The following is a 25940-nucleotide window of genomic DNA, read 5'->3' on the forward strand; positions in this document are numbered from 1 at the left end:
TTTAATCGTATCCCCATCTAGCCACCTATCTGACCAAAAGAGCGTCGCCTTCCCATCACCGACTAATATGTGTAAGGAGGCCTCGACACCCTTGAGGCCTCTTACAAGAGTGCGGACTACATTTCTTCGAGCACGACCATTGAGGCCTCTTACATTCCAAAATAGAATTTGTTCAGCCATATATAACAAGTTGAAGAAAAAAAGGACACACGACCAGACTACTGCCCTAAGCCACCAGTTCTACCTCCCAGGAGTCAGGGGTCGGGCCAAGTGGTACAATCTCACTGAGTGCCTCAAAATTGGGTAATTGTTTTCTCTTTTGCATTTGGATTCATTTCTTTAGTAAATGGTATGGGTGGATATAATATATAAGCATGTACTCCTTCCAGGTTGTTAAAGAAAGTCGTTTCGGACATCGACATGGGCTCAAAAATAACTTTGACAACTATCTTTTTGCTATAAAAATTTATAAAATATAGTCAATATATACTTTTACAAAACTACATTGCAAGATGAATACACTTAAATCGCTTTCATATTTTTAAACTCAATCCAAAAGAATTTATTTATAGTCAAAGTTTAAAATGCTTGACTTAAGACAAACTTAAAACGACCTCATTTACCAATACAGAGGGAGTAAAGGGTATTTTTTTATTTTTTATAATGCCGTTGGTGGACAATTTGTAAGTAGGTATGGGTTTTTTGGGTTATTTTTGTAATGGGTGCTGTGTAATTGATAAAGAAAAATTCCAAAGTTCTGTAGCAAGCTAAACGGGTCTTTAAATTGTCAGCAAGATCTCACTTTATTACAATCCAACACATGTAAGTTCTATTTCTTTTTATCGTCGTGCGCCCGTTGACCAGCTAGCGTAGTTGTCACTTAACCTCAATTTTCCTATACCTAACAAGTTTGCCAATGATTTCTCTTAGGTACAGTACTTCACCATCAAAGCGGATTTGGGATGGTTCATAGAGACGAGTTTTGGCAACAAAATTATTCGTACATGGAGCATCTGTAGCACCTTGTCATGGATATGGGTCGGGTCATGTGGCGCTAATGGCAAAATGGTAGGGTGGTTACCACAACTCTAGAACTTGTGGGTTAGAATATAAGAAAGTGATATTCTTGTGGGTATTTGAAATCCCTCGCTCCTAACTTCTAGTTCTAGGTGGTTTGTTTTTTCTCTAGTCTCACATTTAGAAATAGGTGTAGGGTAGTTTAGCTTAGTTTTTTTTTTCCAAATACCAGCGGCGGGTAACCTTTTACTCCATTAAATTGACAATTTATAGACCTTGAGAGCAAAAATGAAGGGTTCTATTGCTGGTCAAATACTAGATAATACATGCATTTCTTTTCGGTGCTTGGCTGCAAAAATTTTGTAAGGTTTTGAATTGGGTATTTGCTTACAGAAATACCATGCTTGATCAAGTTAGTTGTTTAAATATAATAAACAACCATTGTGTCATATCCTTATCAACTTTCACAATTTTTAAATTGTCAGAACGTCTTTGCACCGGTTTTGGCCTTTTCTAGTGCGTGTTCAGTATTCACCTTTTCCTCCACCCATGTTGCACCCCAGAAGAGGTTCCAAACATTAACAAACGACTTTGGAAAATCAAAGCTCCACTAAAAGCTAAAATTTTCTTGTGGTATCTCAGAAGATGAGTAGTACTAATAGAAGACAACCTAGCTAAGAGAAGCTGGCAGGGTAGTAAACAGTGTTGCTATTGTCACAAAGATTGGACAATCCAACATCTGTTCTTCGACTGCCGCCATGCTCATATGGTTTCGACAATCACTCATGCAGCTTTTAGTCTTTCACAGCTTGCAGTGTGACGGATATGTTTGGGCAATGGCTAATGGGGGTTTGTAATGAATTTAAATCACTAATACTACTTGAAGCAGCGGCTACATGTTGGTCTTTGTGGTTGTATCAAAATGCTCTGATATTTGAAAATAAACAATCTTCTTTTTTGCGAATCATCTTCTCAATTTCGCACTGGGTATATACATGGACTATCCTCCAATGGCCTATCATAGAGGACTTAGCCGAGGAGGCATGAAGCAGTTGGCATAAATGGCTAAGGTATTTTTCACCTGGGCTACGAATTGATAATCTTTAGAGTGTCGGTCTCTTTTCCTGTTTTTGTTAGGCTGCGTGCCGCTAGGCGGAGGCTCCGTTTTTTCAAGTATTGTTGTATCATCATGATGTAACATTACTTGAAATTAATAAATTTCCCTTATCGGAAAAAAAAAAGTTGCGCCCCAGAAGTCCAGAGTCAAATAAACATGCGGATCGGCAACCTCCTGTGTCACGCTAGACCGACGTTGTTAATTGGATGTATTATTCCACAGTTACCACTTTGGATGAAATTGCAGCACGGTAGTTGACATCGACACTTGTACTAATCCATCATTCTTTTCCGCAAATAATGATGATAATACTAACGTTTCCGTAATCAGAAGCTAAGACTTTTTCACATAACCATTGCATCCATTCTCTCTTTTCCATTGCACAAATCTCTCCTTGACAAGATCCTTCACCCTTGCAATGGAGACCATCGTTTCCGCGGTCACGAGTGACCTCCTGAGCAGAGCCCTGTCTGTGGTGATCCAGAGGTGCAAGCGGCCCAAGGCAGAAGAAGCTGAGCACAAGCTCCAGCGGCTGCAGCGCGTGCTGCTCCGGGCCGACGCCATGGTGAAGGAGGCCGAGGGGCGGCACATCGGCAACCAGGCCATGCTTCGGCAGCTCGAGATGCTCAGGCAAGCCATGTACAGGGGCCACTACATGCTCGACACCGTCAAGTGCAGAGGTCAAGAAGGCGATGGCGAGGTGAGCAGTGGCCTCCCTGTTACCTTGCCTAGATTCAGTTCAGCCAGGCATCGTCTCCCCTCCTTCCCCATCACCAGCAGCAAGAAGAACCTGAAGAACACCATGCCCAACACTGAAAGCCTGAACAAGCTGGAGAAGATGCGGAATGGCCTCGAGACACTGATGGACGACATGGTGGAGTTCACCGTGTTCTTGGAGGGATACCCTCGCATCCCCCGGCAGCCGTACAGCACATACTTGATCCTTGACAAGGTGATGTTCGGCAGGCAGATGGAGAAGGAGACGATCATCAACTTCTTGCTTCGGACAGGAGTCGCTGCCTGTGACGAGAGCCCCAAAGTTCTTCCAATCGTGGGCGCGGCGTGGGTCGGGATGACCACGCTGATCGAGCATGTTTGCCTTGATGAGAGGGTGCGCGAGCACTTCTCGTCAATTGTCTTCTTCACCGAAGACGACCTCGGTGCCCAAGGCATGGCTTCTCCTCTACCACCGGACATCGGTGTGATCAAGCATCAAGATCTTACTGCTACCTCATACGGGAGGTCACTTTCTGTCATCGAGCTAGCTGGGGACATGGATGAGGAGACATGGAGCAGGCTGTACTCCTCGGCGGCAAGCAGCATGGCGCATGGGAGCAAGATCATTGTCGCAAGCAGATCAGAGAAGATATCTGGTCTCGGAACGACGCAGGAGGCTCTCAGGCTAAGGCATCTGCCTCGAGACGCGTACTGGTACTTCTTCAGAACACTCGTGTTCGGGAGCGCGAACCATGAGGATCAGCCAAAGCTTGCATCCCTAGCCATGGAGATCGCGGCGCTGACCAACGGTACCTTCTTGGGAGCAAACATAATGGCAAGCATGATGAGAGCCAACCTGAATGCTCGCTTCTGGAGCAGGCTGCTTCAGTGCCTGAGAGATTACACGAGCAGGCACCTACTGATGTTTGGTGAGCATCCTGCAGATCTGATTCAGAAAGGCCGGCCTGTGTACGCATGCAGGATGACCCAGCAGAGCCAGATTTCCATTTTGGGCGGCAACATTTATCAGAAGGGACCTTATCAGAAATGCTCTACCCAGAATGATGTCTCCAAGCTAACAGCACAGGATATTATAACAGGATGTGTTACGCATGAGGGGAAGTTCACTGCACTGACATGGAGGTCTACAATACCTCCCTACTACACCTACTTCGTCAACTGTGAATCACAGAAGGCTGGATGCTCAACAATCGGCAAGAAACGCCCTCGGCAGGCGAGATTTTAACATGAATTTGCGGCAACTTTATTGGTACAAGTGCTTTTACAATATATGAATAGTACAATACTATGAAACACCATTTTACACATAGAAAAAAGTTTAATTTACTCCCCTCAGCTATAACCAAAGTCTGGATAACCCCCTAAACTATAACTTGGTTCAATTTACCCCATAAACTACTCCCTCCGTTCGGAAATGATCTACATATTTTGACTAGAGAAAGTCATTCGAAGTAAAGTTTGACTTTTATTAATCACTCAGAATATAATGTCAATTACGAATAACTCAATGTCATCTCAAAACCTCTTTGAATACATATGTATTGACATAAATTTTATAAACTAATTATACATATAATTTAACTAATTATTAGTCAAAGTTTATAAAGTTTGACTTTTCCTAGTCAAAATACGTAGATCATTTCCGAACGGAGGGAGTATGTCATTTAGTTTATTTTACCCCATAACACAATTTATCTTTTTTGTTTCTCCATACACAAGTTAAATTTTAATTTCAAATTTTGCAGGGTAGTACTACACATCGCAATGCATATTTAGAAAAAAAGTTTTATAATTTTTCCCCATTAGTTTCCATATAATTTTGAACTCCAATGATTAATTTATTATTAAATATTCTAACCTATCAGAATAATGATAAAAAAATTATGATTTTTTTTCTAACATGTGTTATGGTGTGTACTATTATGTTGTAAAATTTCAACTTAAAACTCCAACTACGGATGGATAAATGAAAAGGACAAATTATATTAGGAGATAATTTGAACCAAATGGTATAGTTTATGGGGTAAAATGAACCAAACAATAGTTTAAGGGATTATCCAGACTTTGGCTATAATTGAGGTTAGTAATTAGACTTTTTCCTTACAAATATTTGCTCATGTGTATATTTACTAACCAAGTTTGGTTGCTAAAATTCTTGAATATATTCTGTAAATTTCTTTTTTATTTTTTCTTTCCTCGATGCCCCTTATATTCGTAGCCATACATAGTGTACTGGTAATATTGGATTGTGTAGGAAGCCATGTTGATTTCAATGCTAAACATATACTCCCTCCGCCCTACATTCATTTTGACTTTATTAGATACATAATTTTTGCTATGTATTAAAATATAATGTATCTAAATACATAGCAAAATATATGTATCTAGAAAAACTTGTGAACATGTTAGTCTCCATCGGATTTGATTCTGGATTTCTGGTGAGATTCTGTCCGGGCTTTTAGGACGAGAATTTGAATTTACATTAGGCCTTGTTTATTTGCTTCCGTAAAATTTTTGAAATGTAATATTTTCATATTTGAAGTATTAAATATAGATTAATTATAAAACTCGTCTGTAAACTACAAGATGAATTTATTCAGACTAATTAATGCATCATTAGCACATATTTTACTGTAGCAAATACTATAGCAAATTAGTGTCTAATAATGGCCCAATTGGGCTCATTAGATTAGTCTCGTAATTTACAAGCAAACTATGCAATTAGTTTTTTATTTCATCTATATTTAATACTCCATACATGTGCCGCACACATTTTCTTTTTTTTAGAGAAAAGGATCGCTCCCGCTTTATTTCAGGGAAACAAAGCATAGGTTCAGGTTCAGGTACAGATGAAAGCAAACAGGAGTTCACAAGCTCCACAAAGGTTTCACAGCTCTTAAGAAGCTAAGTATCTAGCGAGACAACATCCGGCACGGAGGAGGCAACGCAGGTGAAGCGTCCCCTCATAAGAGAAGACTTAAAAGTGAAACAATATCAGTCCCAGGAGGCTGATAACACTTTTATTACATCAGATGGTACATCACCGTACAACTCTACACGGAAGTGGATAGTAAAGCGCCACTATCGCGAGGATAACAACCAACACCCACACAACGATATTAACCACGAAAAGGGGGTCATCAGAGTCTTGCGCCATACGGAACTTCCTGCGGGTGATCCTATCCACAGGCAAAGTTGGGTGCAGGACGGAACCTCTACTCAACGTCTTCGGGGACGAAGTCTGGATCTTCCTCTGTAAAAAGTAAGAATGGGGTGAGTACAAACGTACTCCGCAAGTCCAACCACACCCACGGGGGTGGTACAACAGAATATAATGCACAGGGTAAATCAAGGATGAGGCTAGGGTTTTATTTGCGGAAAGCTAATTTTGTTGCAGGGGTTCATTTGAAATAAAGGATTTTCAAAGCAAGTTTTCTTGTACCAAGTAACACGTAGTGTTGATCCACACAGGATCCCAGTTTTAAGTTGCTACCGGACTCATCATCCACCGTAGCACACGGCACGACTGCCGGACACCTTTCCCAAAACAACTCACGCCAACCCATCCCTTCCCAGAAGAAATATTAGTTATGTAACAACACCGTAACTCGCCCAGTACCGTGGGCACGGCTATTCGAATAGATTTTAACTCTGCAGAGGTGTGCAACTTTACCCACAAGCGGGGTACCATAGCACGATCACCTTAGTGTCGGTGCATATCCCAACAAAGCCATTACCCACCTTAGCTAGACCTGACTAGCCATCACGGGATCCACCAAGGGGCCATTGACCAATCACTGAGGTTTAACCAGGGCATAAGTCACACAGAGAATATCCCTTTTCCTTAGTCACCCGTTGCTCTCAGCTCTTCTGATGGCTATCAGACTAACTAGTGGGGTTTATGCTAAGCTGTTGTCCATACAACGGTCGAGTGGTTTGCATGATAATGGAGTTAGGTGAGATGACACACCAACTCGGTCCTTAATTGTGACAGGATGGATATCTCCCTTCCCTGCTCAACAACACAGGTACGAGCACACCAATCGGCAAATCACACAGAAATACCATCCATCCTGTCTAAACTCATCTTTCGAAAATTCCACATTTTCCCTTCCCACACACACTCACACATTTTCTTTTTATAAAACAAGTTGTACCGAATTTAAGGTCCTAAGCGTTCTAGCAGTGATTAACGTCCAAACACATTCAGACATTAATCTTGGTGGTCAAGGAATGGTTATAACAAATCAAGGGGGTGGCTATCCAACCGTGTTTTCAGCAGGCAAAACATATGCAGTTTTGCAAAACAGGCCAATAGGTTGTGTTTATAAAAACTAGGACAAAACATACATCAAAGGGCGGGATTGAACTTGCTGTCTTCAAAGTCTTCCGGGAAGTCCTGATCGAGGTACTGTCCTTCGGGTTCGGGGTCACGGAACTGGTCCTCGATTGCTTGCTCGCAGTACTGCTCGTCGACGGGTTCTCCCTCGTTCACACCGTGATCTACGACGTGTACAAACAAACACACAATTAAGAAAAAGAAATAAAGGTTTTATCGTAGAGCTTGAATCGGAAAGAATTAAGATAGGGGGACATGAGTAATATTTTTGGGCGATTTCCTAAGGGCATGGCCAAAACTATGGTAGGAATGGCGTGGTAAAGTTTCAGGTCGATCGGAGATTGTTTGGCGCATGAAATGATAGGTTACAGAGAGGTTTAGGGGTTAAATAAGGAGTCAGGGACCTGTTTGTAATTAGTTTTGAGAGTGAAAGGACTTGATTATAATATTTAAAAAATGTTCTGGCTAATCCGGAAAGGGGCAGGGACCTATGTGTAATTGTTTTTGTATGGTGGAGGGGTTAGTTTTTAAATAGGGAGAACATGGAGGGTTGATTTGGAAAAAGATCATAAAGGGAAAAGGGCTCTTAATGAAATTGGGGAAAAGGAAGGGGGCTCAAGGCAATTTTGCATTTGTTCTTCCTCCTCCCTCCCGTGAAGCAGAGGAGGGGGAGCAGGGCGCCGGCGGTGCCTGGGCCGGCGGCCTTGGGGTACGGCGGCAAGCGGGAGCAGGGGGGAAAGGGGGAGGGCGACGAGGGGATCCCGTCCCACACCACGATTTGGGTCGGAGCACGGCGAGGCGGCGGTGCCACGGAGGCCGGCGGGTGGCGGGCGGCGGCGCTGTGGAGCGCGACGGCGGCCAGGAAGTGGGTGAAAATGGGGAGAGGGATGAGGGAGTTCGGTTCCCCTACCTATCTCGGGCAGGGATGGAGCGAGGGGAGGGGCTAGCGGCGGCGGAAGGGTTTGCGGTGGTGGGGAGCGCGATGGGAGGCCTATTTATAGGCGAGGTAAGGCGGTGGGGGAGGAGCGCGGTGGTGGTGGCGGCCGGCGAGCTCGGCGGGGCGCCATTAATGGCGCTTGGCCGCTTGCGAGCGTCAGCGGCGTGATTCGCGGCGGTGACGCGACGGCTCGGGCATTGGGCACGTGGAGGGGCAGGCTGTGGAGCTCGGCGTCAAGCTGTGCGGGCTCGAGCGTCGAGGCGGGGCGCTGTGCGGTTCGGCGGGCGGCGCGGCGAGGCGGTCTGGTCGGCGAGCGGCGCGTCCGGGTGGTGCGCGTGGGCGCACGCGCGTGGAGCGCGTGGGGTGGCCGGGCGCACGCGCGTGGGTGGAACGGGGGAGTGGCACCGAGCTGAGCGGGCGGCGGCGAGCCAGCTCGTGGCCGTGCGCGGCAGAGAGGAAGGGAGAAAGAAAGGAGAGGGAGGGAAAAAGAAAAATGGAGGGAATAGAAAAAAGAAAAGGAAAAGAGTGAGAGAGAGAGAGAGAGACTCGGCGGGAATCGCGGCGGCGACCGCGACTGGACTTGCACGCGCGCCGGTCGAGCGTGACGCGCGGGACGAGGACGAGCAGGGAGACGGAACAGCGATGGATTCGGATGTCGGGACCAGTTTTTGGGGAGATCGGGCGGGAAAATGATTTGAGCTTAACGACAAAAAACTTTTGTAGTGCGTGATTTAATTTGGTGAATTTTTGGGATGTTACAGCAGGGTAAACGATCAGCCATTACAATCCTATCTTCAGAAATCTCCTCCAGCGCTGCCTGCACGCCAGCATTGTTCCAGACCACCTGTCCATCTAATGCTACCAAATCTGATTGTATTGTTGTCTGGGAGCTTGAGGGAATTGTCATCACCTGCCCATCCCAGGATAGGCGCAGGGGTCTGTATAGTATTGATGTGAGGTCTTCCATCACTTGGTCCAAGTCTTGCAAGTCTGCAGCCTTGCACAGAGCTCGCAAATTTTTTAAGGTCCTGATCAGCTTTGCCAGGAGATCCTTTTGGGTTCTCCACTATTTTGCCTGAAAACAAAGGTCATTACACATTTTTCAAGTGCACCACATCAATGCAGCATAACAAGTGTTCATGATAGCATTTTTTTGTTACTGATCCACCACCTGGCCACCGATTTAAAGTCAGTGCCCAGATTTCTACCAAAGATCTCAGAGAGGAGAAGCCACATGATTGTGGGCACACAACATTCAAAAAATAAATGATGTACCATCTCAGATTCTGCACAGAAAAGGCAGCTGAGATCATCTAAATTCTGTCTCTTGGCTAAGTTTGATCTAGTCAAAGTTTTAATGTTTGCCATCAACCAGAAAAAGATATGGATTCTGGGAGGGACATTAAGCCGCCAAACAGCAGGTGTGTGTATAGGTTGAATCCCTCGGAAGCTAACACTTTGTACATGGGGTGCGCAGCAAAATGACCATTCCCTTGGAAAGTCCAAATAATAGAATCACAATCAGTTTCAAAACTGACCAACTCAACTAAGGAGACTAGTTCCTCCCACAGTCTAATTAATCTAGGTTCTACACTTCTCCTAAAGGAGATCTTTAAAGTTCTACCATCCCAAACAGAGGCTAAACTCACCTTCTTTTGATCAGCTAAAATATAAAGATCCCAAAACTGGGTTGCTAAACAGCAAGTCCCAACCCAAGTGTCCTCCCAACCCAGGTAGATAGGTATACTAGCAAGACAAAATTTCAAAAGGGTGAGTTTTCCAGCACTAGAGAGGAATTTGCCTCTCCAGCCAGCCACTCTTTTAATGAGTTTATCCACCACAGGTTGAATATCCTCTCTCTTAAGCTTAGAGAAATGAAGGGGCACCCCCAGGTACTTAATTGGGAAAGAGCCAACTTTGCAGCAAAACAATCTAGCAAAGTTGTTGTTTTCATTTTCATCCAAACCTAAGGTCAGCAGGTCACATTTGGCATAATTGATCCTCATCCCTGAGAGATTCTCAAACAAGTAAGTAGCTACTTAAAGTTCTGGCATGGTGCAGGTTATTTTCTAGGAAAAGGAGAGTGTCATCAGCATATTGCAGTCTAATGATACCTCCTTCATAAACATCAGGCAAAAGCCCTCGGATTAGGTTTGCTCTAGCTGCTTTAATAAGTATTTTGGTAAAGACATCTACCACAATATTTAAAAGTAGGAGGGACAAGGGACCACCTTGCCTAAGCCCTTTACCAGGGGTGGAAAAACTGTTGTTCTCATCATTGAGTCTAATGCAAACAGAACCTCCTTTAACAAGACTTAGTACCCAGACAATCCATTTGGGGCTAAAGCCTCTTGTTCTCAGGCCAGAATTTTTTTAACTCTGTAGCTTCAACTTCCTTAGAGATCAGGGTTAGCATTACGTAATTAAGTCTAGCAATGTTCAGCTCACCTACTTCAAACTTCCTGACCATATTCATGAGATCTGTTTTAATCACCTCCCAAAATTTTTGATAGAAAAGGAAGGGGAAGCCATCAGGTCCTGGTGCTCCATCAGCATATGACCCAAAAAACAGCTTCCTTGATTTCTTCTTCTGAGAGGGGAGCTTCCAGGAGATTATTCTCCTCAGCAGTGATGTAATCATTTTCCTCCCAGAAGTTCTCATCTAGATGGATATCAATTTTTTCCTCATAGCCAAAGAGCATTTTATAAAAATCAATCGCAAGGCCCAGCATTCCTTTATTTTCATAGACCATACCATCAGGCTCCTGAAGGGATAGAATAGTTTTCTTCCTTGCTTTATGATTGCAGATGGCATGGAAGTAAGCAGTGTTCATGTCACCCTCTTTGATGTTTCTATCTCTAGATCTTTGTTTTGCTTTGGTTTCTTCTATTTTCCAAATATCCTCCAGCTCCTCTTGGATATCTTGCATTCTTTTCCTCTCTATATCAGTTAACTGATTGAGTTCTGAGAAAACATCTAGAAGATCAGATTCTTCTAGTAAGGCTTTTTTCTTTCTTTTAATATCAGCATTGATATTAAGAACCTAGCCTTTTAGTTTCCTCCTTAGGTTTTTCATTTTGAATTGCCAGACCTCTAAAGGATCAGAGAGACTACAAGGTGAGTTTCAGGATTTCTCTACCACATGATAGAGATCCTCCTGACCTAGCCACCATTTTTCAAAACGAAAAAGATAAGGTTTCTTCACATTGTCAACACCAAAATCAATCAACAACGGCACATGGTCACTACCTAAACAAGCAGCACTCCTAATATTAATATTAGGGTATTGGGCATCGATGTTTGGGGAGATAAACACTCTATCTAGGACAGCCATAGTTGGCTGAACCTGATTATTAGTCCAAGTATAAGATCAAGTAGGGTTTTTCAGCTCCATCAGCCCCCAATGATTAATCCAATTGTTAAAAAGGTCATACCAATGAAAATTAATATTCCCATTGTTCTTATAGCGGCCTCCCTGATCAGATTAAAATCACCGCATATGATTATAGGACCAGCCCAACCAGATAGGACAGTATGAAGTTCATTAATGAACTCTTGTTTACCATGATCATAAGTAGAGCCATAGACTGTAATCAGTTTCCAAATCAGTAGTATTTTTAACTATAGTATTAATAGAAAAACAATTAATCTCCCAAGAGATAATATCAAACTTAGAGTTACTAAAGCCAACCAAGATGCCACAAGCAGTCCCAGCAACTGGCAAATAGTTCCAACTGAAATTACTATTAATGCCACCAACAGCAAATGTGCCGCACACATTCAGTATGATAGTTTTGGAATTTTGAATTTTGCATGTAAACCGGTCCTTATCTCGATACCTATCTTCCTCGTGATCGATCCAATTGCTCTCCACAGCACCACGGGCGTCATCCCCACAAATGAATATTTCCATTTTCCTTACTGTGTGGCTCCGCCTGACACGCCTGGCCGACAAGGACGCGACAACGCCGGGAGGCAGCTCAAGCTCCGCCGGATGCGCGCGGCCGTCGGAGGCAGCTCAGGCTCAGTGAGTCAGTGCCCGTGGCGTAGTGTTTTTTTTTTTTTGTCCTCTTGAAGTTTTGCGCTTGACATTTACCTCGACCACGTTTGGACCCAGTACTAATCTAGACGTTATTTTCGGGTCCAATGGCTAGGAGCCATGGGGACCTTTATGGTTGGAGCCTCCAACCTAAACTAAAGCGCCCTTCACGATTTAGTTGAAAATGAAAGAATCACAACTAGAGTTACATGTGTTAGGTAGGTGGGGAGGTCTCAGGTTTGAGTCACGCGGACTGTATGATTGGTGGTGCTCACGAATTAATTTTTGATGTTGCAAACCATTTAGTCCCGGTTAATACAACCCGGAACTAAAAGTCTGGGACCTTTAGTTCTAGACTGATAGTCCTAGTTAAGATTTTAAATCTCCCACTATAGCTATTTGAGGCATGGTACCGTTATTTAAACTTACACTCTATTCTGCTAAGAACCAGCAGCAGTGTTTTTCTCTCACACCAAATCAGCACAAGCCACCAGCTAGCTAGCAGTTTTTTTTTCTCACAGCAAATCAGCATCATCCACCAGCCACGACCAGCCGAACAGAGCGATGTGTAATTTAACCACTATAGCCCGTTATAGCATTGTTTAGCCCGCTATTAGCTATTTTTAGAGTCCAGCCACTAAACCTTTTAGGCTGCTATTTAGAACCATGGTCCTAGTTGGAAATACTAGTGTTATATAACAAAGTTGGTGCATAACTTTGTTGGACAAACTAGTACCATATTGTCTCCAATTTGCTGGTTGTGTGCGTGACAACATTCTCATTTGAATTTTTATGAAAAACTATCTCACAAGAAATCATAAGTATAAATTATGCATAAAAGTTGTTTACAAAATTTCTTTAGCAACATTTTTGCTTAAAAGATGGCATGAAAAAATTGTATGTCAGACTGTATATTTAAGTTTATAACTTTCTGAAAATAGGTAGTGTAAATTTTTTTAAAAAAATAAAAAAAAGGAAGTCTGAGGTTATTTGAGAGCGATCGCTGGGAGCCCTGATGGCACGCGCTAACTAGAAACGGGCCTTTGAGGAAGTCGTACACGGCAGGCTAAGGCTAGCGTGATGGTAGTGGCGCCATGGCGGCGCCGGTAACCGTGGCATCAAGTCACTGACACGTGGGTCCGAAGGAGTAGGCCCCACGTGTCAGAAACTCAGTTGTCAATCTGCATCAATCTAAGCCATAACGTGGGCAGGGCGGGGACGCGAGTGGACGAGCCACTGGAAGAAATGTTGACATGAGAAAGAACATACTCAATGTTGACTCGAGAGGGTCCTTGCAGTGGAGCCAATTCTTTCCATTCCACCACCGAACCCTCTCCTTGCCCCCGTCTCCACTAGTACACTCCACCACCAACCATCTTGACGCCGGAGACCTGGCTGCTTTCAGAGGCAGTGCCGTGATCAAGCATCAGGATGTCGCCACCGCTTCACACGGGAGGTCACTCGCTGTCATCGAGCTAGCTGGGGACGCGGACGAGGAGGCATGGAGGAGGCTGTACCGCTCGGCGGCGAGCAGCATGGGGCATGGGAGCAAGATCGTGATCACAAGCAGATCAGAGAAGGTAGCTGCACTTGGAACAGCCAAGGCTCTCAGGCTCGAGGCTCTGCCGCAAGAAGCGTACTGGTACTTCTTCAAGGCGCTCGCGTTCGGGAGCGCGAACCCGGATGACCATCCAAAGGTCGCATCCCTGGCCATGGAGATCGCGGAGCTGTCGGAAGGTGCGTTTGTGGCAGGAAACGTAGTGGCAAACCTGATGAGAGCCAACCAGAGCACCGAGTTCTGGCTCAGGGTGCTTCAGTGCTCGAGAGACTACACCAGGAAGCACCAAGCCATGTTTGGCAGCCATCCTAACAAGCTCCTGCGGCAAGGGCAGTCCGTGTACCCCTGGAGGATGGCCGGGACTCGCGACGTCGTCACAACAGTCTGCAAGATCTATCAGAAGCCATCATCTGGGGAGGACGATGTCCCGGGGGTAACCGTGCAAGACATTCTTTCGGGACGTTCCACGCGCAAGGGAAATTTCAGTGCAGTGGCATGGGTATCAACCGTTCCTCCCTACCGCACCTTCTTGGCGAGCTGTGCGTCGCAGACGGTCAGGTGCTCTACGGCCACCAAGAAGCGCCCGAGGCATGCCAGGGCGTGATGGGCCGATGTGACCTTTAGCTGCAACCCTGTAAAGCTTCGATCAGATTATTATTCGCCAGGATAACCTAAAGTTATTGAATAAAACGCTAGTACTGGTAGTGTACAAGTCTTGAGATAAAATCATGTAGGGTTTCGATCAGGCTGTTTGCTTACAGCATAAGTGGCCCTTCCACTTCCGCAGGGCATAGCCACCAGATTCACAGGCAACGGCTAGTGGCCACCACCTGAAAGCTGATGGCAGTTTCACCTCAAATGGCATCTAAAGATTAAACAGCAAAAACCACCTTGCACATCGCACAATCACAAAGATTAAAAAAAAAAGGAAAGCAGCAGGCAACGAAACATTCAAGGATTGCCGATCTTCAACAAAATGGTAAAGCTAGCCTACAAAACTAGAGGCTAATTTTGACAAACAACTCCGGTATACATTGTCAAGTAACACACGGTGAAAGAAAGCCACATGAAACACCATTATTTGTTCCGGTTCAACCGTGGCACAATAATGTAACGTCGGGCCAAAATTCAAAGATAACACCAGTAGCCAATGCAATGCTTGAGATGATGACACTAAGCGCCCTTCACTTCCCACCAAGGCTTGGGAACTGAGCTTGATCTTCAATGGATGGGGCAGCAGCTGGGCCGCGACTGTAACCCCCAGCATATCCACCTCTAAAACCACCACGCTCCCCACGGCCCCTTCCACGACCGCGACCACCATAGTACCTTTCTCCTTCAGCAGGTTTCAGGAACTCGTTGATGCTCAGCGACTGCACCAAAGATTTTTAATAACCACATTAGCACTAATCACAAAACAGAACATAAATATCAGAAACACCATAGACCAGACAGAATCCTATGGGTAATTGCACTAAGACTGCCCCATTCTTTCCTCCCCTTAATCAGTTTACACCTTCAGGATTGTTTCAGGTTCTATTCCCTAACTTATAAGAAGATAATCCATCCAATGTAAGCATTCAATAAGAAGATAACCTAAAGAAATCTGAAACAAAATCTACCTAACACAGGAATTAACATCCTATCCCAAGAGGATTGTTCTAAACCCAACCAATACAAGCATTCAATAAGAAAAATTAAAGAAATCTAAAACAAAATCTCTCTAACATGGAATTAACATCCTATTGTACAATAGCAGCAAAGAAAACCAAACATGTGCAACTACAAGTATAGTGCAACCCATATGTCACCAACTGTCCCAACTACATAGATAATCTATACATACCTTCTTGGCGCGCTCATCACGCTCAGCACTTTCCTTCTTCTTATCCTTGTCAGAACCCTAAGAATACAAAAATTACAATCATGAGCACATATGCAAAGCTCAGTAGAATTTAGGTATCAAGATATCACAGTCGATGAAACTAACCAGCTTAATGAAAACTTCATCATTTTCTTTCTTGTTTGAGAGTGGCTGCAGAGACTGTAGATCCTTATCAACTTCAACCTTCCTCTCTTCAGTCTTCAATGAAAGTAGTGCTTTCCTCTTCTCCTCCCTTATTTTCTCGAACTCCTCCAGAGTCATCTCCTGTATGATTCAATATTAGAAAATAGATAGATCAGCAGCAACATTACTGAACAAAAAAATGAAAGAAAATGGGGCACTAGATTGTTTTGGGGGGGGGGGGGATAAGTTAAGGTGATAATATGTTTCTTGACAGGATACACTCAGGATGGCAATGTGATTAATAACAAGACAAGGAAATTAAGCACCAACAGAAAATTGGCTTCTCAAAGATTTAGTGTAACAAAGGCCAAGCTACTTGTCATTGTATTTGGAAGTAAAACTGGTTAACAAAGTTCAAAATTTAGCAGTTACACTCGGTGATCTGGATATCCTAGACTCAGGAATCAAGGATATTAGACAAACATTGCAATAGCACTCGGTCTATAGTGGCAAATAGAACATCCAGTCTTATCAGTTATCACAGTTGTTACATTACACGCCCTCGCTACTGTGCAAGCACTGCTCGTTAAACATTAGGTGGAATTAAAAATCGATAAAATTGAATAAGTTGTTACCTTGTCCTCTTCCTTCTCTTCCTCCTCAGCAGCAGCATCCTTGTTATCTTTGTTCTCATCTGTTGCTGGGGCGTCATTCTGCTCGCCCTGTTTCTCAGCAATAGGAGCATCCTCCTCCACCTTGAGAGCTTCCTCAGTTTCCCTGGAAACACGTGATTGAATTACTAAAGTTCACCTCCACCAATGCATATATCAGGAAAAAAACGCTACATAAAAGCAGAGACATAAACAATAAGTATTAGTTCCCTTACTGCGCAAGAACTTCATCGGTGGCAGTTCCCCAGTTCCCACGCCCTGCGCCATCACGCTTCATCTCATACCCACGGCCAGTTCCACTGTGGCGTTCATAGTTTCTCCTAGGTGGCCTCTCAGAGTCATCGCCAAACTCACCATTCCTGTAGCCACCACGTCTGCCTCCTCCACGGTAAGGGGGGCGAGGGCCTCTCTCCCTTTCCCCTTCAGCTCCACCAGTTACAGCACCATCCCCAAAGCCTCCGCCACCATAACCTCCCTGGAAGCCATTGGCAGATTCACCACCGAAGTCACGGTTCTGGCCATATCCCCGTCCACCTCTGCCACGGCCACGTTCGCCACGGCCATAGCCACCACGAGCTGGTGCACCGCCTCCACGTGCATCTCTCACTGAAACAAGTACGGGTCATGAGTTTATTTGAGCATTCGTGCTTTCAGGAAATGGAGGTAATAAAATCTATTTGAAGTCCCCGCAGAAATATCAGGCCTGAAGAAAGGTATAAACTTGACTTCCCGGCAGTGCAAAGCTAACACCTTTACAAGTCATACAGTCAAAGTTTGCAACTGGCATGACGCATCCTCGAGGATGGATAGTTCAGAAATTACCGCTAAAACATGCTCTTTTTGAAGAACATCGCTAAAGCATGCTCTAAACATCTTCAAAAAAGCTTGTACAAATTCAAGCGTATCCAAAGGCGCCCAGAACCCCAGATCTAGCATCCTAGCAATCACAACTCACCAGCCTGCGAGGGGGGAGCGGGCTTAGTCGGGAACTTGACGGCCGCTGCGGGCTGGGCCGCCTTCCCAGCAGGCGCCGCGGCGGCCTTCTTCGCCTCGGCCTTCTGCGCCGCCGCCGCCGCGGCGGCAATCAGCTGCGAGGGGTCATCGCCGTCGTCGGCGCCGAGGAGGTCGAACGGGTTGAGGGTGGCCATGGCAGCAGCGACGGCGGCGCCGGGAGAGGGGGCTGCAGTGGGGTCGCGAGGCACCTGATGAAGGGACTGGATGCAAGCACTAGCAGCTTCGCCGGACGGGTTGGGCCGCCATTAGAATAAGAAGAGGAGTTGGGGAGCGGGGGAGAGGAGGGTAGTGTTTTGGGCGGCGGCGGCGGCGGCGCGAGGGGTTGGAGACAGGGGACCGGGGATGGGGAGAGTTTGACAAGGAGAAACCCTAGCCTCGCTCCTAAGCGAGCTCATATCCTTTCGCCTCCGTGTCGGGCTGCTGGGTTTTTTTTTTACCATTTCTGCTATGAATCTCGCAATTACGGTTATAGCCTTGGGCGTTCCAGCTAATTACCTCTTTGGTGGCGGTTTGGTTCGTCTGGCCTGCTCGGCACCGAGGGGAAGGGAGGGGTAGTCTTGGAATTTCCTCGATCAGCGGTCCTCGGGTGGAGTGAGGCGCTCGTGGGGTCGGGAATCCGGGCATCTGGAGCCGTGGCTCCGAGTCGGACGGCTAGGATATGTTCGGATCGAAAAATGCGTGTCGTGTCGGCACTGGTTTTGTGTACCGTTGGTTTGGTGGGCTGGTGGAACGGGGTGAAACCGAATCACCGTCCCCGAAGGTAGACGGTCCAATCCATTTCTATCAAACAAGTACGATTAGAACAAATTTAAATCGTAGTATAAGATCACGTTTCTAGGCACCGTGATGTGAAGGTTGTGGAGGTGTGCTCTTACTATAACCATCCTCTCCATACTTTTATTATCGTTTTCATGCTAGTGGGAATTTGTATTATTTCCACTTTTGTTACACCATAGTTCTAATTCGAATATGTTGCTTTCAAATATAAGTGTCTTTCACCTTTACCTGCTATTTGATATCTTCTTTACTCTCCGGTTTCGCATATGTTATTTCACATGATTATGGTCCTAACCAATTAAGTACACTACACTTTATTTTTCTTTCCCTTTGTTCATTTATAAGGAGATAGGAATTTAAACTTTTAAAATGGAGAGCAATGACTAGTTTCTTACATTTATATATTGTTTTTGAGCTGAAATGAGACAAACACAAAGTTCTTTCTGTAATAATGCAGACACTTTGAGAACACTTTGGAAACATGCATTTCTTGTAACCATACACTTTCGTCGTGATGTGAAGACTACTCAACACGATAATATATGAAATAGTCACTCATTATTAGATGCGTAGACTTGATCAAAAAAATTGGTCATTGAGAAGGTTTATTGATTGAGGGTGCTTGGATCAAAGTAGTCTAGAGACCCAACCTTGATGGTTCCAACAGCGCATGAGAGGGAAGAACGTCCCTAGATCAATTTCTAGGACCTTCCTTAGGTATTGTATTAAAATCCTTTTGACACCTCAGCATGCTAAGATCCTAAAGTGATGAGAGTAATAGAGGTTGTGTTGGTGATGGCGAAGGGATCTATCGAATGCGAGGTAACATAGGAGATGGTGCTTTCGGAATTCCCCTCGGAAGTCAGAACACATACATATATGATTGCATCGTACAAGTATGCAAGCGACAACAATAATTGATACTCTTTTATGACAATGTACATGAAACAAACAAAATTGGTTGTGTAGGACCAAGCTTCGGGTAAAACCGATGCAAAGCACACTCGTAGATATGTTAATATGAAATAAAATGCTTTTTAGAACAAGCGGACGTGCGAGTGGTGGGGATAATGAAGATGCAAAGCACACTCGTAGATATGTTAATATGAAATAAAATGCTTTTTAGAACAAGCGGACGTGCGAGTGGTGGGGATAATGAAGAGGAGTCGAGCACTAGACCTCTGGGAGTGATAGGGTTAGAATATATATTTTTGTAATATTGTGAGATACATTTCCAATTTTCAAAATTTCCAATAGACGAGTTATACATGAATTTATTGAGCTATGCCTTCTGGTTCTACTTAGTAGTGCTTCCTTCATCTTTTTTATGCGGTGTATTTCATTTGTTAGAATACGATTTTATCTATACGATGCAAAACTATAACTATAGGAATTCTGAATACTAATGTGACGATTCAAGTTTGTATTATATACTAATAATATAGTAATCATGTATCAAATGTTTATCTTAATTCCTCGCAAAAAATATTTATCTTAATGAAATGATATACCAGCGGGCCCCAAAAAGATGTTTCGCAGCCGGCCGCGGCTACTGAACCAAAGCAAATCAGCACGGAGGCCCAATGGGCAGCTGGCAAACCTGGGCTTAACCTTGTCCCTGTGCGCCCGTGCGGCCTCGTCGCGGGATGCTGAAATGCTGATGCACGCGACAGCTTCCCGAAAACCCCAAGCACGGCTGACGTCATCCACGGCGGTCCGTTTCCCCTTCCGCCCCAACGCAAACCCATGTCCGCCGCCGCCGCCGCCGCCCGCGCCGCGCGGCTGCTGCTCCCGTGTCTCCCCCAGACCACCACCACGCGCCTTCTCCATGCGAGTACGCGCGCTCCCGCTCCCGCTCCCTCTCACCTTCCACTAATCTCTTCTGATCGCGCCAGCCACTCGCGTCAGATCGCTTTCCTCATTCTCACGCGGGACCCGCCGTGGCATGCAGGTGCTTCGCAGGGGGCGGCGCGGGAGGCGTCCGGGAGCTTCATCCACCCCGCCGCCGTCGTCCACCCCGATGCCGTCATCGGCCAGGTGAATCCCTCCCGCGTGCTTGTTTCGTCAAATAAAAAGGGCGCTTCCACTCACTGATCGCTCGCTGCTTTGGTTCGTTATAGTGGTGCGCAAATCATGTGCCAGCCCTGCACTTATGTGTCTTCTGATGGGACCGCCGTTGCTTGGGCTGTTCTATTAGGCTCACGCAGGGGGCGTGTTTGCTAGTTAATTCTGTTTGCCTGCCTGATACAAATGCTCACAATCCAAGATGATACTTCCTGAATCCTGATTCTTATAATATACTCTCTCTTTTAAAAAAAACTTTGGAAAACTCAGTGTCTGTATGCGGCTTGAACCAATTTGCAGGGTGTCTCGATAGGGCCCTTTTGCACGGTAGGGCCTTCAGCCAGGATTGGTGATGCCTGTCAATTACATGCTGGGAGCCATGTCGTGGGAGATACCGAGCTAGGGGAGGGATGCATTGTTCAAACGTGAGACATCATCTTACCGCATTTTGTTTCTCCTGATTTCCACCCCTTTTGTAACTATGTTGATGCTTGCAGTGACCTCCATTGGAACTCCATATTTTTAAATATAATTGAATGAAGAAAGATGAAGATGTATTGAACATCTTCTGTGGAATAAAAGTACAATCAAATTAAGCATAGATTGCAGTTACCATAGTCTGAATATCATTACATCAGTAGATGAGATGGAGCTCCAAGACCAGTATTTTGATTTGGGGATGTTTCTTGTTGGCAATTGGAAATGGTTTGTGTGTAGTTGCTTCTCTATCTTGGTTGGAGTATCACTCCCTCCAGACTCTGGAGCACTGAACAAAGACCATGACAACTTTTTGATGAAAAAATAATCAAGGAGATTGAACTCACCACATAGACTTACTTTGAAATCTTTGTTTCTAAACAGCTTAGCCATAGCTAACAGCACTCTATGTCTCAATATGTAAAATTCAAGGATAGTACATCATACCGCAATCTACTAATACATCTCACAATGTGATGTGGGCAACATAAACCTGCCTCGATTCATACTGTGGAATTTAGTTTTCTGGCAGTGGTGCTATTCTTGGTGCAGATATCCCTGGCCAGACAGTTATTGGGGAAAACAACGTCATCGGACACTATGCTACTGTTGGTATAAAATGCCAAGATTTGAAATATAAGGTTAGCTTTTTTAAAGTTATAGTCACTACAAAGTAGCAGGTGCTGTGACAAAATTGCCACATGACATAGAGTTTACTTACCATGTATACATAAAATTATAGAGTATCTGTGAAGTATGAACTTTAGAACCAATGGCTCTTGTGGACCGGTGAATGAAAAAAAATTTAGGCTCACACATGCACACTTCTCATAGTAGACAATGATTTTGTTTTTTGGCTACTTGAAATGCTATTTTCTGTCCAAACTATTAATGCCCTTTTCCTCTTATTTAGACTGGAGATGAATGCTTTCTACATATTGGTAGAAAAAATGAGATCAGAGAGTACTGCTCCATTCATCGTTCTTCCAAATCTTGCGACTGCACGGTATTTAGGTTTCTTGTTTGATTACGATATTTTTCACGATGCTTACATCACCTGTCTGACTCAGAGGGATCTGTTTTGCAGGTTATTGGTGATAATAATCTTATAATGGGTTCGTGCCATATAGCTCATGATTGCAAGATTGGTAACAATAACATCTTTGCTAATAATACTCTGTTTGCTGGCCATGTAGTTGTTGAAGTGAGTAATAATTTTACCATGGTAGCTATTTCTCATCAACTGGGTTGATAGGCCATTTTTGTCTTAAAAAATGATTTTTTTTCCAGGACTGTACTCACACTGCAGGAGCTGTTGTTGTCCATCAATTTTGTCATATTGGGTCATACTCATTTCTTGGTGGAGGCTCTGTGGTATGTTGAAATTTGATCCGCATTACTTGCAGTGGAGCATCGTAACATCATTTTTGTGGTGAAGAAAATGATACTTCATGTAGTTGTATCAACCATGTCTGAAAAGTATGATAAAACTGCACTCACAAAATAATTGTGGGAAAATAGAAACGAGGAGAATCAGAATGCAGTTGATGTTACAGTGTTTTCTGAGGAATAGTATACGTGATTATATGGAGTTCAGGGATTATCAGTTATGCTGGATTTTCCCACCAAGGAGGCTCCCATTTCTGATATCATGCATTTGATAGTTGTTTCCATACTTGTTTCCTTTCCCCTGTGCTTGTTGATTGTTGAATCCTGATGGAACTGTAGTTCCCACTATCTAGTAGTAGCCACCTAGTGTTGACACTTTTAGTGTTAACCTTTTGAATATCAAGTTTTCTTTACATGTTATCAAAATTCATTCTTTCAATTTGAATCAGGTTGCACAAGATGTGCCAAGGTACATGATGGTTGCAGGTGATAGAGCAGAGCTTCGTGGTCTGAATCTTGAAGGTCTTAGGCGCAATGGATTCTCTGACCAAGAGGTTTTCATATGTTACTGAAAATTTGGAATCCTTTTTATAAGATGCAGTTTTCCACACTACTTCACTACTTTTGGTATTTTAATTAGAGTTTTTGGGAGGGTATATGCATATGTCTTCTATGTTATTAATTGGTATCAGTATTTGTTTAGCATGTTATCAAATTCAATGATTGTTCACACTAGGGAGCTGGCAGTTGGCTGTTGTTTCAGTAATTCAGTGCCTTATTGGAAAAGGCATCTGGGAATAGTGAAACTTTTGCAATAAACGAAATTTCCAATGCATTTTAAAAACTACAGAACATCCTTAATAACACTAGGGCCTAGAAGTTTTCAACTAAGTACATTTGGCTATCTTGTGAGACTGACAAGGAATTTTCATAAATCGAGGTACGGTGTTTGAGGAAAGCTTATCAGAAAGTATTTATGCCAACTATTACTATTGAGAGTAGCTTTGAAGAGAGACTGGCTGAATTGGTAAGCATACTTGCCCATCATTTTGTTGTTACCTCCATGTGTTCATGTATTTATTAGACCCATATCAACAGGAAAGGGAAAATGAGCTGTCAGAAACTCCTGCTGTATCCTGCATGGTCGAATCAATTCGCATGTCGTTTGATCAAGGACGTCGAGGGATTTGCAAATTCCGAAGTTGGAACAGTTCATAAGTTAATCAGTTCTTAAGTTCACATGGCAGTTACCTTAGGTAATTTGTGCAGTAATATAAGTTTTGTTGTCGTTACCTCAGAGATGGTGCTCTCAAGCATTTCCGTTTAAAATAAATCCTGGGCAAGGAAAAACCATCAAAGTAGGGGCATTGAGCACAACTTTTGAAAATGCACTAATAAATGCTGCTGATCAACAAATTAATTACCACCAATGCAAAACTGTGTGGTATTCATATTTCATGGAGATTTAGTTTCCTTATCTTAGTTGCCAATATGTTATGTATTGTGCATATCTTGTGAAGCTTTTGCTGCAAAGACTGAACACGTGCAGTTTTCTCTCAGCAGGTGCATATTCAATTACCCTGTATGACCAGGCAATCCTGTCCGAACCTGGCGATCAACAATATGTTCTTTGCATTTGTGTATAAGACATTCAGGAAACCCTCTGTAGCCAGGATTTTGTTCCGGATGTATGAGATTTTTCATCCTATTTGTAGTTTTGCTAAATTACAGGGAATCCTGGATTTTGTTCAGAATGTACATGGTGGCCTAGATTCCAGGTTCAAATCTGTAATATCTGAATAATGTCACCATTAATTGGGACCGAATTGTGCAATAATGTTTATTTGGGATGAGTGTTCTTTTGAGATAGCACGGCGTCGGTAAATTTTAGAACGCGTTATCAAACTCTCAGATGCTTCAGCAGCATTTCCAAAAGCTGAGCGTACGAATAATATCGCCCTGGAATCAATCTGAAGGCCTGCTCAGTGATTTTTTTCATTGACTGCATTTTGTATAAATATTTTAACCTCCCACGTAAGCACAAGCAGTTGCCGTGGTGTAGTGGTTATCACGTCAGTCTTACACACTGAAGGTCTCCAGTTCGATCCTGGGCGGCAACATCTGGTATGTTTTTTCAAAAAAAAAAAAACTTCTGCCCGGAAGTTTTTTTTGGGATTTTTTTGTCCCGAAATTTAGTCCTTGTGATACGCTTCTCAATTTTTCTTGGGTGTGCAAGTGTTCAACTCTTTACCGGCCGTCTTTACAGATGCAAAGAACAACATCATATTGATAGATAGGATAATACATACCATGCTTATATAAGGCCATATTTATATATTTTGTTCTCTGTATCCTCTCTCGATGTTCAGAGCTCTGCTCTTGTATTATACTCAAAATGCTCCAAGTTGCATATCCCATCTACATATGCTACATCGATAGTTTCTTTCTTTGTTCATCAGTGGAAGAGTATGTCACATTAAGAGGAGATATGCTTGCACACCGCCCCTAGATACTAGCTGTTCGACAACAAGCAATATCATTTTGGTTGGTGGGTCGCAGAGTTTTTATGTGAAATCGCCTACTTATGGATGTATATGCCCACCCTTTGCTGCCACATTAAGCAGCTCCTTCATTTGACCTATAGCTAGCAGTGATTGTGATACTGACCTGCACGAAACTGACCACCTGTTTTTCATCTCTTTCTTTATCTGCCAATGATAACATAAAACGATGAAAGTTTTCAGCTACTTGTTTTTTCTGGTTTTGAGCAAAAGAAGCAGTAAACATATAAGCCACTTATTGCATATAGTAGTTTTTTTTAGCACCATACAGCCCCCCTACTCCCATAGAACCCATGGAGCCCCCCCTAAAGTCCCCCCAATATTTTTCAAGCATGAGTGAAGAAGAGGAAGAAGAAAGGAGGAGGAAGAAGAAGAAAAAGGAAGGAGGGAGGAAGAAGAAAGGAAAATGAGCCCCCCTCAATTTAAATCCCAGCTCCGCCACTGGCACCATATAGTAGATATTATTAGCAATGCAAGTGGCAAAGCAAATCAGGCATAACTAGACTCAGCTCGCCAAGTTTTTCCTTTTTATTTTTTTGAGGAATAGAAACTCCAACCTTTTATTCTTTCTGAACAGGTAAGGTAGGTATGAAATCATCGCACGGCTAAAACTTTTTATGTACTCTCCCCTTCTGCCGGTTTTTCCAGTTTGCCATGATTTGCAACTATAATTGTCTTGACAAGGACCGATGTTGCTTGTACCACTAAAAAGTTCTTCCCTTTGGGCCAATTCTGTCTTCTAATAATATTAAGGCAAAGCAAAAGCTTTTGCCATCCTTTTAGAGAGAGGAAAAACTTCGTCCCTGTTGCGTTGACGCAGGAGCCTTCCATGCCGTCCGGGAGTTAGGCGACAATGTTTTATTCACCTTGATTTTTAGAATGCGCTTGATAACTACTCATCTTTCTAAAATACGTATATATGTTGTCTTTGTACTTACATCACGTGATGTCTTTGTGCTTACATTCTACTGCATCAGAGATGATGCTACATTCGCGTTATGATCAAAGGTACCATTTGAATGGAGCCGCTTTCATTATCCTTTCTTTCTTCTATGGCACTTTCTTATGAAAGTTTTATACTTTCATCAGCGGTTCAGTCCTGAACAAATGGCCAACTCTTTCTGAGCCGTCGCAAATGTTTGCATGACATGAGCCGACAATGTAACAGCACGATTGCACGATGCCCTTTTCAGTATTTTCTAGGGCACGCGTTTATAAAATTGAAGGAGCCAG

General features: G+C 43.8%; 4 protein-coding genes and 1 non-coding gene across 8 annotated transcripts; 4 read left to right on the plus strand and 1 right to left on the minus strand.

Moving 5' to 3' along the window:
- The first annotated feature begins 2552 nt into the window (after positions 1-2552).
- On the plus strand, positions 2553-4097 carry LOC120710168 (disease resistance protein RGA2-like). The gene has a single exon (XM_039995825.1). The coding sequence runs from the start codon at positions 2553-2555 to the stop codon at positions 4095-4097; it is 1545 nt and encodes a 514-aa protein (XP_039851759.1).
- A 9185-nt stretch (positions 4098-13282) lies between these two features.
- Positions 13283-14350, plus strand: LOC120710169. The gene is made up of 2 exons (XM_039995826.1): positions 13283-13294; positions 13400-14350. Exons 1-2 carry the CDS (start codon positions 13283-13285, stop codon positions 14348-14350), a joined length of 963 nt encoding a protein of 320 aa, XP_039851760.1.
- Positions 14351-14678: 328 nt separating this feature from the next.
- On the minus strand, positions 14679-17840 carry LOC120707870 (RGG repeats nuclear RNA binding protein C-like). Its single transcript, XM_039992925.1, has 6 exons — positions 17381-17840; positions 16641-17031; positions 16390-16531; positions 15737-15895; positions 15593-15649; positions 14679-15119 (listed from the first exon to the last, which is right to left on the minus strand). Exons 1-6 carry the CDS (start codon positions 17571-17573, stop codon positions 14931-14933), a joined length of 1131 nt encoding a protein of 376 aa, XP_039848859.1. The 5' UTR covers positions 17574-17840; the 3' UTR covers positions 14679-14930.
- A 2023-nt stretch (positions 17841-19863) lies between these two features.
- Positions 19864-24015, plus strand: LOC120707871 (probable acyl-[acyl-carrier-protein]--UDP-N-acetylglucosamine O-acyltransferase, mitochondrial). Of its 4 annotated transcripts, none has more exons than XM_039992928.1 (11): positions 19864-20050; positions 20168-20253; positions 20581-20705; positions 21290-21398; positions 21671-21763; positions 21845-21961; positions 22048-22131; positions 22596-22700; positions 23087-23173; positions 23245-23402; positions 23696-24015. In XM_039992928.1, exons 1-10 carry the CDS (start codon positions 19963-19965, stop codon positions 23362-23364), a joined length of 1014 nt encoding a protein of 337 aa, XP_039848862.1. In that variant the 5' UTR covers positions 19864-19962; the 3' UTR covers positions 23365-23402; positions 23696-24015. The 4 variants fall into 4 exon arrangements, with proteins under 4 accessions (XP_039848862.1, XP_039848860.1, XP_039848861.1 ...); XM_039992926.1 differs by having other exon boundaries at positions 19865-20050; positions 23707-24015; XM_039992927.1 differs by having other exon boundaries at positions 19865-20050; positions 23710-24015.
- A 178-nt stretch (positions 24016-24193) lies between these two features.
- TRNAV-UAC lies at positions 24194-24266 on the plus strand. The gene has a single exon. It is a non-coding gene; the product is annotated as a tRNA-Val (tRNA).
- The last annotated feature ends 1674 nt before the right edge of the window (positions 24267-25940 follow it).

This window comes from Panicum virgatum, chromosome 5K (assembly GCF_016808335.1).
Source record: "Panicum virgatum strain AP13 chromosome 5K, P.virgatum_v5, whole genome shotgun sequence".
In the NCBI taxonomy this organism is placed as follows: domain Eukaryota; kingdom Viridiplantae; phylum Streptophyta; class Magnoliopsida; order Poales; family Poaceae; genus Panicum; species Panicum virgatum.

What these genes read in the sequence shown, in the direction of transcription:
- LOC120710168 (XM_039995825.1), top strand. Translation starts at nt 2,553, where the DNA reads ATGGAGACCATCGTTTCCGCGGTCACGAGTGACCTCCTGAGCAGAGCC.
- LOC120707871 (XM_039992928.1), top strand. Translation starts at nt 19,963, where the DNA reads ATGTCCGCCGCCGCCGCCGCCGCCCGCGCCGCGCGGCTGCTGCTCCCG. An exon ending in GCCAAGATTTGAAATATAAG is followed by an intron (nt 21,399 to 21,670) that starts GTTAGCTTTTTT and finishes CCTCTTATTTAG; the next exon opens with ACTGGAGATGAATGCTTTCT. An exon ending in CTGGCCATGTAGTTGTTGAA is followed by an intron (nt 21,962 to 22,047) that starts GTGAGTAATAAT and finishes TTTTTTTTCCAG; the next exon opens with GACTGTACTCACACTGCAGG.
- LOC120707870 (XM_039992925.1), bottom strand. Translation starts at nt 17,573, where the DNA reads ATGGCCACCCTCAACCCGTTCGACCTCCTCGGCGCCGACGACGGCGAT. An exon ending in CGCTCCCCCCTCGCAGGCTG is followed by an intron (nt 17,032 to 17,380) that starts GTGAGTTGTGAT and finishes TACTTGTTTCAG; the next exon opens with TGAGAGATGCACGTGGAGGC. An exon ending in ATGAAGTTTTCATTAAGCTG is followed by an intron (nt 15,650 to 15,736) that starts GTTAGTTTCATC and finishes TTGTATTCTTAG; the next exon opens with GGTTCTGACAAGGATAAGAA.